The sequence below is a fragment of the Silurus aristotelis genome, assembly GCF_946808225.1.
Source record: "Silurus aristotelis genome assembly, chromosome: 4".
In the NCBI taxonomy this organism is placed as follows: domain Eukaryota; kingdom Metazoa; phylum Chordata; class Actinopteri; order Siluriformes; family Siluridae; genus Silurus; species Silurus aristotelis.
In genome coordinates, this window is record NC_139577.1 from 16,715,331 (window position 1) to 16,729,351 (window position 14,021).

Below are 14,021 nucleotides of genomic sequence, written 5' to 3' on the forward strand. Positions count from 1 at the left end.
CTTTCTGTTCATCATGTGTCTTAGGTGATTTTTTTTAGTATGTTTTTTTTCTGCGGACAATTTGACAAACATTTTTATTGCTCATTCCACACTGTGCTGTGGCTCTCGCTAAGTGCAAAGATATCGCTTTAGTCAGGGAGTTAATAATTCTGATGCCTGATCTGATTAAATACATCCCCGGCATGGCTTAAAGGGGCAAGAAAAGGCTATTTAGGAAGTCCATGTGGGCTTTAAGTCTGTTCCAGAACATTTCTAATCTGTAAATTACACTGAACAAGTTGAACTGGTCATGTTTATTTATGAAAGGAGTTGTAAGGCATAATCTCCAAAATTAGAAGGCCCTAATTTAATGCAATCTTAAATATAGAAAGCTAATATGCATGTCAGACAACTTTAACTGCATTTCATACCAAAAAGGGGAAAAACCTTTTATATATTTTAAGATAGCAAGGAAACATTTTGGTGACATAATTGTGGAAACAGGATTATGCAAATTTCATAACTTCTCTTCGGTCATATAAATTTTGTAATTTTTTCCAAGATTCCATGTTTTCACACATGCCAACCTCTACCACATCAGGTTCAATAAGCTATTCTTTGTAAAGTGTACGATTTTATAGAGCTCCTTTTATGATGTACATAATTTATTGCTTTTGAGTGGTAAATTAATAGTGTGGCAATATGGGCCTGTTTCTTATCCTTTCTATTAACTCAATTCTGATTGTCCTTAATACACTACCTATTCTTATATGACCACAATTTTCTTGTGTGTGCCAAAAAAAATAAACCTTGCCACTTCGGCAACAGTTTGATAAATATCTCTACTAATTACTAGAAAAACACAAGGCTTTCAAAACAGGAAAAGACAGGAAAGAATAATTCAAACACTCATAGGAAAGGTTTGTCAGTCTTGCATCCAGGGCATTACTTATGCTCACCTAAATTACAGGAAGGACTGGTCAGAAATTTTCGTCTTTTTCTGTAGAGTACATAATACTTGATTGAGATGTTTCTCTACGTACTAGACCTAGAAGACATACATCTTAGTCTTTTAGGTCAATTGACTTTAAGTTACAGGTAATTTCTTTACATTTCTTATTTCATTTATCTCCATTATGAATTGTTAGGCATAGGGTTCATGTCCATGTCTGTGTCCTTTTTTTTTTCCTCGGGCCATTTAAAAGCAAAGCTGTCATACGCCAAATACCATTTTCATGCTATTTTAAACCTAAACAGCCTGGAAAGCAATCTATTATTCTGTCCTTATGCATTCAGCTTAAAGGAAAACAGCTTTGTATAATCATTTACTTTCAGAAAAAAATATCTGCCTGTCACAAATTGTTTGATGGATTAGTTTGTGCATGTTCAGCTTTCTAGCCTGATGGCTGAATGAGTTCTTGTAGAGATAATCTAAATAATTATATTTGACATGAGGTATTTATTTGTCATAAGTGATTTTCACGTTTGTCTTCGACTAGATTTGAAATATACCAGTGCTTTATGAGTAATTGCGAAAATTATTTCCATAAGAGGACATTTTATTAAGATGTTTCCAAAGCACTGCCACTGATATTGACTAGACTGCCTTTTGAAGGATGCAGCAAATACAATTTGTGTATAACCTTAAAACTAGATCAAACTGCTATGCAATTTGTGGTTAGTAACACTCTTTTATGTGCTATATCACCATAATCTACAATTCCATGGTGTTCTTTTTTTTTTTGCAATAACACAGTAAAATGAAAAGATGTAAAATTGTAAAATTTGTAAAATTAGAGATGATGAACCAAGCGACTTTAATTATAAATTAGTTAAAGTTTTTACTTTGTGTGTTGTGTGTAATAACTATATCCTTGTAGTCTGCTGTGGCACATGAACCTCTGCCTCCCCCTTGGCTGTCAGAAATGTTTAAGACTTACAAATACACTGCCAGAAAAACCAGCTGGATCGCTTGACGGGCACTGACATTAGGCCTGTGATCTACTACTTTATAAACACAACTCTGAATTTAAACTGCTTTATTTATGCACAAAGCTGACAGTGTGACTCAGTGCAGAAGATTTTTGCCTTCCCTATAGCTTTCTTCTGAGTGTATTAGACTGGAAGGGATAAAAAGAATCATCAGGGATGCACTAATTGCACCTGCACTGACAGAGAGCACAGCCAAGGCATGCTGTGTAGATATTCAGGCATTATAATATTAGCTTGTAGAGGGCAAATGTAGTAACAACAGACAATGGCAAGTAGAGGGCCTACAGTTGTTTAACTCATTGGTTGTAAAATAAAATATTATATATTATTGAATATTTATATTCAAAGCACATCAGCAGCAAAGTTAAGAATCACCCAGCAGTGTTAGGTTGACAGGACTGAGCAGAACTTGTCAATTAGCATTCTAAATAAAAATAGCCACTGAACCACCATCAATCTGATCAATTTTATTTTCCAGATTTTTTATATTATTGCCTATGACTAACTCGAGTCTCTCTTTTTTTTCTCTTTTGCAGGACCTCCTGTAAGTACAATTGACCTGTGGTCTTTGTTGCCTGGATTGCGGTAAAGTTACCCAAATTTTGTGTCTTGTCTTTTTGTGTGTGGTGTGCTGTGATTTGCTGTGTGTGTGTGTGTGTGTGTGTGTGTGTGTGTGTGTGTGTGTGTGTGTGTGTGTGTGTGTGTGTGTGTGTGTGTGTGAGCTAGCATGTTGTATATCACAAGACACATTGTCACATTTGCATACATTCGGATCCAAAAAGCAAATATAGATTCATATGTTTATTCATGATTGGAAGTTGTTCTGATAAGAAAAGACTGATGTAGGGTTCTACATCAAGCAAGTAAAGTTTCCTACAAAGGAAGAACCATAGAAACCTTAAAGTGTAGGTCTTCCTGCTGCAAAATAAATCTCAGAAATATGAGGCAATAAATGGGCAAGCAGATGAAAAGAGAGAAAGCGTGAAGATTTTATATCTGTGATAAAACAACAGGACACATTGAGACATTTGAAACACCATTACCAATCCACAGTTCTCTTCTACTTCTTCTTTGACTCAGGCCAGAGATGAATGGTGCATTTACACTGAAGCTGCATATTATTTTACAGAGAGTAACTGTCACTTGTATGTTACACTGTGTGAGCATAGTATTTTGGCCCTGCTTAGGTCCACTTTTATATTTATCTTTATTGTTTATGAAAGTCAGGAAACACAGCTAAGAATGTAACACACAAATTAAATATATTTAAAGTATGCTATGTTTCAAAAAATAATAGTCATTTTTTAAATTTTGATTCTGGTGAGCATTGTTATGAGTGTCTGGAATACCTTGATGAGAAGATGAGAGGAGAAGAGAGAAGAAGCGAGGAGAGGCAATATCAAGAGGACTAAAATTAGATGTGGTTAGGGACAGCTGCGTCCATGCTTTTTGAGCTTGAAGGTTGAGCTCCTCCTCTAAGCCATGACAGTGATTAATGATATAACATTGACCACAGACATAATAAAAGGGCTGCCTTAGAACATGGAAAGAAGTCAAACACATATGCATACATGTAAACTTTGAAAGTATTAAGTAAAACTACCCAAAAATAACCACTCAAGACACATTATGAATTAGCATTGTGACCAGTCTGCTTTCTTATACACTTTTTTGTTCATTTTTCATTTTTCTGAATTCTTGAAATTTAAGAATTCAACAACAGAAAAGTATAACAGAAAAGTGTATAAGAAAGCAGACTGGTTACTATATTTTGTAATCGCTCCAGCAAGTTATATGTTTAAAATGAAAAGCAGCCATGAGTTCTTTCAGTGTCAGAAGTGATTAACTGCCAATCAGTTGCAATGTGACAAGTGCAGTGTTTGTTTTTAAACGTGGTTGGAAACAATCAAACACTCCTCTCTAGTGATGGATGGTTTAGACTCTTTGTTTGTCCGCTTCCTGCTGATCCACTCGTATGCTGCGCGAGTGATAATACTGAGCAGCGAGGTGAGGTTCTAGACCAACATTTACACAAGTACGTTAACATAACATACATACTGCTGTACAAAGTCTAGAAACAGACCGTTTCCTGTTGAAAGCAAACACTGATGAGTTAAATGTATAATTGTTTCTCATTCTTTACAGGTCAGCTACATGGGCATGGCCTTTAGCTGTGTGTGAGGCAGGACTAGTTCAATAGAACTTTAAAGCGTCACCAGCTCACAACCATTAAAGTCTGCACATGTCTTGCTCGAAGCAGACGTGAGCGGAAATTTATGCACATCATTACTAAACTGCCGTATATACTTAGACCCAAAATGCCAATCTTTGTTCAAAAACAAACATCAAAACATGTTGTCATGTAGCTTTTTTTTGTAAATAAGATGTTTTATAGGACCAAGAAAATCTTTTCATAAGAAAAATCATAGTTGAGCAGTTACAGTGCGGGTTTGCGTGGTATAAATATATTGCAAAATAATTTATCCCAACATTCCGTGCTCAAAAAAATAGGTGGATTTGTTTCAATCTGAAATATTTCACTAGAGGTGAATGTGTGAGTTTTAAGGATCTCACTGTTACCACTGAGTGTGGTGGTACTGTAACCCCTCTGCCCCTGTGGGGAACCTAATTATTCTCCCAGAAGCACTGTAGCTGTAATGAGTGCCACATGTGTGCTGCTACCGTGTAGCACAAATGAGGGGTTCTTTTCCGGTAGCTGACCTTTGACTTTGCCAGTCACATCTCTTGGCCAGTCTGAGACATACCCAGAAGCCATTGGTGGCCTTTTACCACCTGCATCTGGTTCTAAGCCTCAAAGCAAGCTGTATACACACTTATACACTAAAACAAATGCTTCATCCTAAACACACATACATACTCACACATTTTCCCACTTGTTCGCATCTCCCTCTTTTACTGTTTGAGCCAAAGCACACTGCTTTCCAGGACACACACAGCTATTTGCATATCATTATACCTGGATTAAATACTTTTCTAAAACATTTTGCTTTCCAACTTGCACTACTGTTTTCTCTCACAGACTTTTTTTTTCAGTACTTGTACTGAAAACACTCATCTCAATACTATAAATAAGAGACAACTCTGCAATAGAAGAACCTTGAAGCAAAATCCTGTAGGCTGAATTGAGATGTTTTACTAGATTTACATATTAGAGTCATTATTTTTATAATCATGGAAGAGAAATCTTTAACCAGTTGTTAATGAAAGTGTATCATTTTACAGAAAAAAAAATACTAATTAGATATTTTAATATTTGGAGAAATATAAGAAATACAGAAAATAATATATTATTCTCATAGTTAAGGGTTCTTAGCATTTACTTAGAACCCTTTCTGGTAGGGGGAACTCATTGTAGATTTTACAGTCTCCTGAATTTATCCAAATAGACAGAGTTATTGTGATCTGTTCTGATATTGCATTTGTTCTCAGTGGTTTTAGCATAATTTTAGACTAAACTCAGTTTAAAACTAGGGATTTTGAAAGCCATCGTTGGAGTTCTGAGTGCAAAAGATCAAAATATGCCTTCACCCATCCAAATCAACATGATGCTCTCTTAGACAAACAATGTGATAAAACTTCTCTGCATTATATAAATACTCTGTTAATGGCTTATAGCTTCTTCAAGTTATAAAATGCATGTTTAATGTGAGTCAGTGTGAGTCACACCTGTTACTTCTGAATGGATTATGGGGAGATCAAAGAGCCAAACCAAAAGACAGTAGAAGGGATGTTTTTGTCTCCCTAACAGTTTCTTTTTTGGCTGAGTCTTGATAAATGACTTCCCTTTCTTAACAGCAGGCCAAGAATAAGACACAAACAAGCTCACAGGGTAGAATGATCTACGACCGCCACTTCCCATGACGGCCTTCAATCATGAAAAGAATATTTCCATTTGAGTAATAAAGCAGCTATCAGGTTTTGGCTGTAATGAGGTATAATCTCATAAGCCCACATTTTAGTAACAGAATAATTGTGGTAGTTTGGATTTCTTTCTTTTTTCCCCAGATGGAATAACTTTGGTTAATTAGGTTTCTGGCAGGACAGGAATTTATATAAAATTCAGGGTAATAAAAAAACCTCTGCCTGCATGACCACACAATCTGTGATATGCTTTTTGCATGTGTGTGCATCTGAAATCTATTCAGACTTTCATACTTTCGTGTTGATATAAAAACCAACAGTAAAATCAAAGCGTCTATGATTTGGTTTCCAGTTTTATTCATAGTGGTGGAAATGGTGCATATCAACTTAAAGCAGTGTGTTATAAAAAAGGTTTTAGATGCCAATTTTACAGCGTTGGAGTGTATGCATGTTTTTTACTGTTTGTGGAGTGTTCTTGCATTGCATTAGCACAATCAGACAATTTACAGACAAAACAAAATTTCAAGACTCTTTTCTATTTTCATATCTCCTTTAATATTAATGTTCTAATGAATTTTAAATTGTATTAATGGTTTGGCCAGGTGTTGGGATGATTGATTAATGACAGGTTCTTTCTTTATTATTGTACCCATTTCTCTCACCCTTTTTCAGGGTCCTCCTGGACGAGCTGGCTTTCCGGTAATTGTCACAGAACTGTCCTGTTGTGTGTCTTTCTTTGTTCTTGACTTTTCCCCAGTCTCTAGTCTATTTTATTGAGAAGCTGATCAATATAGGATAAATTATGAGTCTTGTATTCAAAAGTATATAAACATATTAACTCAAAGTTCAGCTTTTCCAATAAGATACACAGTGAGATCTAAGGTTTTGAAAAACAGGGTTTGAAAGTAACATTAGTTAACCAAAAATCAACGATGGCTGGTAACACTGTCAAATCACTAGCCAGTCTGGCAAGTTACTTTTGTTTCATAAACTATGTTCACCTGCTTTGCAGGGATTTTGCACAAATACTCAATCTTCGCACTGGTTTATTTGCAATGAAGCAATAGAGAGGGCTTAAATAACAATAATGTGGATATACTTGCCTGGGGTGACTAAAAAAACCCCAAAAAAACAAATTATAGTCCCTCAAAGCAACAAAAAAGCACAAAAAAAATGTTTTAATGTCAAGTGTCAAGCTGGTCATAAGTGGCTCGTCTATGACTCCATAAAATAATGTCAAGCGATTTTAAGATTCCAGGACATACACTTTGGGGGGGAGCTAATAGAAGCCAAAGTGGCTGCTAATTAAAAAAAGTTAATTTCAGACCCTTATTGTAAAATCAATTAAGGGAATATACCCTTGCTGTTCTTGGGATGAGGTATTTTAATGTATTTTATTTCAGTAAAGTAATGTACTGTATTTAGCATATGTAAAGTCAGTAAACCAGCCAGTCCAGCATTATCATTAGTAAACTTTGTTTTGCATGTTTGCATTTTCACAGCATCTCTGATTTCTGCCTTGGCATTCTTTTTAGAGTTTCTGTTGAAATGCTAGTATTACTAACAGAAACCTAAAACACACCTGGTCCTCATTAAAAGCATGTTTTAAGAAGACTACCTAAAGTTCTCAGCTGTCTATTATAACAAGACCACTCTTACTCGATTTACCCCAGTGTATGAAACCCAATCATAAGGATCTCCCTAAAAGTGGGTGAAATGGAGGAAACATAAAGTTCATTCACATATTTGAAAATTTGACTCATGCAGATATTTTAGTTAGACTGCACTGTCTCTAAAAATGTTTGAATAGAATATTTGGGCACATGCATGCAAAAATACCTTCAAATTAATTCAGAGTGATGAAGGCTTTTACCTGATTCTTATTTAAATTTTAAGTTGTTTCAATCAAAATTGCTGTTAGTTTTATAATAGTTTTATTTCTATATTTCTATATCTATATTTCTATATCTATATTTCTAAGTTTACTGTTTCATATCTACTCCATCCTGCTAAATATTATATGCATGACTAAATAGCTGAAAGATTTTAATTGGCAGTAGCAGGTTGAAGAATCACTTTATTCTTTGTCAAGTTATTAAATAAATGTGTCCTTTGCAAGGTTCTGTGAAGTTCCTTATGAGCTGTAGTAAAGACATTATTCCCTTTGGTGTTTATTGCCATATGCAATTACAGTATTGTTGTAGAACAGTATAATCAGTTTTTATGATGTATCTATTAAATTGCAATTATAGTCTTTATAATGTATTGCATGTTGTTTGTCAGCATCACTAAAACAGTGGATAATTCATGAACCTAATGGTGTAATAGGCGGAATACTGATGGCATTCAGTTATTACAGTTACATGATATGAATTTAACTTGAATAAACTGGGTACTTGGAACAGCTTTTCTTGGAATCAGCACCCTGGACAGATCCGTCTGGTTTGAACAGCTCCTCTAAGGACTTTTGCTAATTCTCAAGATTACATTAGGAGATAAAATTAGATATTTATATAAATTTTGCCATTCACGTGTATCTTTTTTTTTTTTGAGATATTTTAAGAAATAACTCCCAATATGAAAGCATTATGTCAGATCAAACAGAATACCCCTTGTAACAAAACCTATATTTAAAGCCAACATATTTGAATCACTTGATGTTAAATGTATCAATTTTAAACACAATATTTCACATTTTTAGAATATTTATGAAATTGAATATTTTTTTCTAATACATCAAACAGGCATGCATTGCCATAATCACATTAACTTCAACTAAGCATATTTAGATTCAACTATAAAATAGCTGTAATATGGTCTATTCTCTATAATGAATGCAACACAGGTGTCTCAATTGTGTTAACCTAATTAAACTTCTCTTCATATTTAAATAATCACTGATGAAATTGGCTTTCTAATCTGGCTGTTGGCCTTTATGGATATTTTGTGGCATGTTTGCATCAACAATATTTAACCAACACCTAAGATAATGGTTGAGAATTTAGAGGAATGCAATAATGTAATACTGGCCAGCTTGACAGAATTACTGTTTCTTACTTTACTCTTGACTTTGCATTGATCATTAGGGAGACAAAGGATCAATGGGCATTCCTGGAAGAATGGTGAGTGATATAAAATATGCATTAAGCCCAGCTAGTTAGTTTGCATAAGCAAGCTATGGCCTTTTTAATAATTAGTTACCAATGCTCAGTGGCATGCTTATAGAAGCTCTAAAATGAGCATATTCATGTCAAGTCATGTTATGTATGTACCTTTTTGGGCCATATGTCACAATTTGCATGTCATAAGAAGCTATATATTGTTTATTCATAATGATATATCAACATCTTTTTGTAAATCAGTTTATAAAAAAAAAAAAAAGACCTGTGTGCTTTATCCTTTGGAAGATCTTTTTATGGGAAAATCAAGAAATATGCCTCTGTGTGTAAATATACAACTGATATCTGCATTTACTTAATTCATTGCATTTAAAAACGGGCATAAAATAGGCCTCTGTTTTATTAATGGAAACGTACGCAGTATCCATCCTGAGGGGATATTTAAGACGGATTATACATACAATCATGCGGGAAAGAAAGTACACTGTATTTTACATATCAGAAAACTAAAAATTATTTGGCCCTTAGCAGGTAATAGAGGTAAATACATCCTCAGATGAACAATGGCACATGACATATTAAAAGATTTAAGCCAAAATGGAGAATCCATGTGTGAAAAAACTACATACACCTTATGATTCAGTCACTTGTAGAAGCACCTTTAGCAGCAAAAACCTAAAGTTCGCATTTTCTTTAAGACCTTATCGGTCTCTGAAGTTGTTGTGATAAAATTTTAGGTAACTCTTTTTTACAATGTTGCTTCAGTTCATTTAGGCTTTAAATACTTGGAATTGGACTTATAACTTTTTCCAGGTTGATTGGCAGCAACAATTGCTTCTCTGAGATCATTGCTGATGTCTTTCCTGATGTTTCTCCCCAGGACACGGCTTAACGTATCACAGTTTGTTGTTCATCTGAGCTTGTATTTACCTAATGTGTCGTGTAAAAACACAGAATTGTGTACTTTCTTACATTAATACATAATAATACAATTTGTGTGTTATAAATTTGGACATTTTTCATCCCAACAGAGTATATTATTTGTAAAAGACATCATGAACACCTGACGTGCCATAAACACTAATATTTAAATCATCAATCAAAACCATCTGTATAGCCTAGTCTCTGTTTATATTACCTCCATAGTAAATAGTTGACATTCGTGGGAACATGTAAGGTATAATTACCTAATAAGAATAATAAAGCTACAGTGGCAGCCTCTAGACAGTCTGGTTTATAATTGACTTCTTGCGCTCCTTTGAGATATAAAAAAAATTTGGACCATTTATGTAAACAAATTTTCTTTAATAGCAGGTTTATGGAAAAGCTAAACTATGCACATAATTTTTCACTGAAGTTTTAAGCTCCTATATAGTTTTGCTGATTTTGAAAAGGAAATAATATTTTTATTTGCCAAAAATCTGTTAAAAAAGTTAGCTTATATCTACTTTTCATTACTATTCGTTATATAGCAGTGTGTACAGCAACACCCTGCTCCAGTGCTTCCATTCCCACATGCCTCAACCACATTAAATATTCCCATACCCAGTATCCTTTCTCCATGACCCCACGTTTTCCCATTTCTCAACCCTCTAGTTCCCCCACTCAGGCTGCTGCATGTCCATGTCCTTTCCATGCCTCTCTAACCCTGATTCCTCTCTCTGTCTTTCTCCTTCACACTGTGCATGTGACTGTGTCTGCTGTGACTGACCAGGGCTTAAAGGGAAACACAGGGGACAAGGTAAGTGCAGGACGGCAGCCCGCCTGTGCACAACTGAAAATTCTTTCACTGTGGGTGGTTTGAGGGCTTAGTCCAAAATACAGTGTGTGCAGGCATCATGATTTATATCAGAGAGACTTTGGGCTCTATCTTGAATAGGCCTGGGGGGCTCCAGTTCTGAAGAGATTTCCCACAACCGTTGGATTACCTGCATTTATTCACTCTCTGTAGCAGCTCTCCAAAACTTGAAGTTTCAGACACCCAAGACTCTCTCTTGTAAATAGTTTGGAATGAAAGTGGTTTAGAAAGACTGACTGCTCAAAATGTCATAATCCCAGTTGGTAAAATAGAGCTGTGCTTTTGCTATACTCTAATATTTTATATCAATTTTGCCAATTGAAATGATTATTTCTGGCAGTGCATAGTGGATTTATGAATACATTTGTTTTTTAGTCCAAGTTATTTGACTTTACAACAGTTTCCATTGGTGTTAGACATTTACACACCTGTAGCTAAACTAGTCCTTTGTGCCAGTTCAGACAGACTATGGTTTATCATTCTTCTGGAATAGTCTGTGAGGTCAGATTTTTTTTTAAATGTCACAAAGAAGCATTGTATATTCTAATTCATGCACAGTTTTTATAATGCAATCCTCACTGGACCACACAATGGTCTACATTTTTGTTCAATTCCAGTTCCCAAAAACCCTCAAACAATTAATCAAGAACAAAGAATAACTGCTGGTGCAGGTGTATTAGGAGCTGGAAGGGGACAGATTTTTAAGAGCTTCGGTTTTGGAAACAATTCAGGATGTAGTAGAATTATGGCGAAAATCAATGTGGATTTGTTCTACATGTGTGGATTTGGGAGGTTTTTTTGCACAACAGAAAAAACTATTTGTGCAATTTTCTTGCTTTTTTTTCTGTGCAAACTTTTTCAAGTTCATTTTTACAACTATGGCATGAATAGTTTATATGCTATGGCTTTCTTCTGCAAAATGTTTGTTTGAGCAGCAGATCATGGCTGATATATAGCGACATAAAATTTCAACATCTGTCTTTTTTTTTCCTGTGGTTAATATATTTCTTGGCTGTTTCAAGATTCTACGTCAGTTTGTTTTTTCTTGAAATGGCTATCTTGATGGAATTTAAATTATGTTTATTTTGATCATTGCTGTTGTTGATTTGAAAACTGCAACATCATTTATTTGCCAATTTATCGTTAAGATCCCTCATGCTTTAACTGATTTGGTATGGACTTAGGGTTGAGTTATTTGGCCATTCCTAGCTACTAACAACTTTTCAAGCTCTACTAGACAGATCTCTGTAAGATTCACTTGGAGCACAACCTGCTTGGGAATTTTTTTTCTTTTTCTCTGGCCTGAACTGGCCACTGCTACCCTGCATTTTCCTTAGTAGCAACCAGCAAGGCTTGTATGTAAAAAAAAAAAAACAAGTTTAAAAGTCCCACCTGGTAAAAACAGGATTTGAATCAGAAGGATTAAAAATACTAGTACTAATTATGGGATGTGCTAGAAACATGATAACATTCCCATCTGGCCACAGACTTTTTGTGGAATTGTGCTGGGAAGCTGGCTACACCATTAAGGAACTGGCTGACACTGTGCAAATTCCTTTAGTTGTGCCAGTGCATCAATCCATGTTTTTATGCTGGGCAGTCTAACCTTCCCAACTAAAAGTTGAGCATATTTTTAGACAAAAGCTAATGCAGACCACACAGACACATACATGTTTCCTTGAGATGGCTGTTTTAAGACTGTGTACAGGATAGAGGCAGGGAAAAATGTCAGAGTGTTTGAAAAGCTGCTTTTAGTATAGTGCTTTTGGCATTTTATGCAGAATGTAGATTAGGCATAGCACCATTCTCCTTCTTTCCCCTATTACTTCTTCTGATTATCTCTATCTTTCTGTCTGTTCTTAGGGAGCTCCAGGGGAGCCTGGTCTATCTATCATTGGCCCACGAGGACCTCCTGTAAGTGTCATCACTGGCACCAATAAAGCCCTGCATTACTTTTAGTTGAGGGTTAAGTTTGTTTAAAGCAATGCTATTGCTTTTTTGGACTATATATATCTTTTTTTTACATTTAAAGTGTTTAAATTGACATTTAAAAACTCCCTTTCCTGTGCCATGCACCACTAGTTGGATTAGTGTGGATAAATGAAAACCTCTGTGACATATTTGAACAGTATTGTAGGAAGGAATTGGAAAGATCTTCATTCTTCTTCCCTCATGTTCCTCAAATACTCATTTCGCTTGTGTAGGGTAGCTCCTTTAATGAAGATAAATTAAGCAGAATCCGCATAGAAGATTGCATGGAAATACTTAAGCTTCATTTAAACATTGAATGGCTTTGAGTTGCCTATAATGATGGTCATTTGGAACACCATCTTCATTAGGGAGAGAAACGAAAACATCCTAATTTACAAGATAATGATCCAGACACAAAACCCAAAGATTGCATACTTTTGTACTGTGCCTACAAACGAGTATTTGGGGCTCCAGATGAAATGGGGCTTGTCCCAAACCCAGCACCCACACCCTATCTTCTATCCACATTCCAAGCAGAAGACAAAGGGGTAATGTTTCCCGCTCAGTAGTGCAATTTCCTTTCTGATTATCCCATGAAACGCTCTAGCCATTCTTCGTCCTGCGGTTCCAATCCATCCCCCAGCACTTCTGGTTGACAGACTCAAGATACCTTATGGCAGAGCCAGCAGACTGCTCAGGCAGGACCAGACATCTGGTTTTGAGTTTGCTGATTGCATGCCTCTCTGTACCCAAGTTCTTTCACTAGTCATAAGGCACTGGTAGGAGACAGCACACTGTTAGAGACAGGGTCATGGCAAAGAGAAATGTCAGAGTAGGATTGCCATTGGAGGGGACCATTCCCAGCAGGTGAGCAGAGAGTGTGGGTTTTGTGCTGAGTGGGTCACAGGGGTTGATTTGAAAGAGAGGTGTGGAGAGGCCAACGGAAATGATAAATCAGCCAGGTGGACTTAACTGAGTGTACTGCTACAATGGCTTTCTCACACATAAATGAAGAGATTAGAGAGGAGATTGAGCCTTCTTTGGGGCCCACACAGACAAGGTCTTATATTGTCCTTATGTTTCTACTATTGCTTTATAGTAGTAAAACAAATGGTACTTTTTTGTAATTATATATTTGTGGTGTATTTTACAAGAACATTTCAACAGAAATTCAAAACTGTACATTGTGTGCAGCAGGCTTGCAGCACAAAAAAGCATATGGGCCTAAATACTGTGTTTTTTTTTTTTTTACTCTGACATTTATTCCCATATTCTGACTG

General features: G+C 35.7%; 1 protein-coding gene across 15 annotated transcripts in view; it reads left to right on the forward strand.

The window, feature by feature from the left end:
* The first annotated feature begins 2,510 nt into the window (after positions 1–2,510).
* col13a1 (collagen, type XIII, alpha 1) overlaps positions 2,511–14,021 on the forward strand; it is a 47,516-nt gene continuing 36,005 nt past the window's right edge. For 10 of the 15 annotated variants that reach the window (XR_014533201.1, XM_083539336.1, XM_083539343.1 and 7 more), the window contains exons 1-4: positions 6,460–6,552; positions 8,940–8,975; positions 10,687–10,713; positions 12,634–12,684. Coding sequence is in view for 14 of the 15 variants with exons in the window: in XM_083539336.1 (XP_083395462.1) it covers positions 6,475–6,552; positions 8,940–8,975; positions 10,687–10,713; positions 12,634–12,684 (192 nt within the window). In the remaining variant the exon portion in view is untranslated. Of the gene's footprint in view, positions 2,516–6,449; positions 6,553–8,939; positions 8,976–10,686; positions 10,714–12,633; positions 12,685–14,021 lie in introns of those variants that run through there. The other 5 variants (XM_083539340.1, XM_083539344.1, XM_083539338.1 and 2 more) reach the window with 5 other exon arrangements.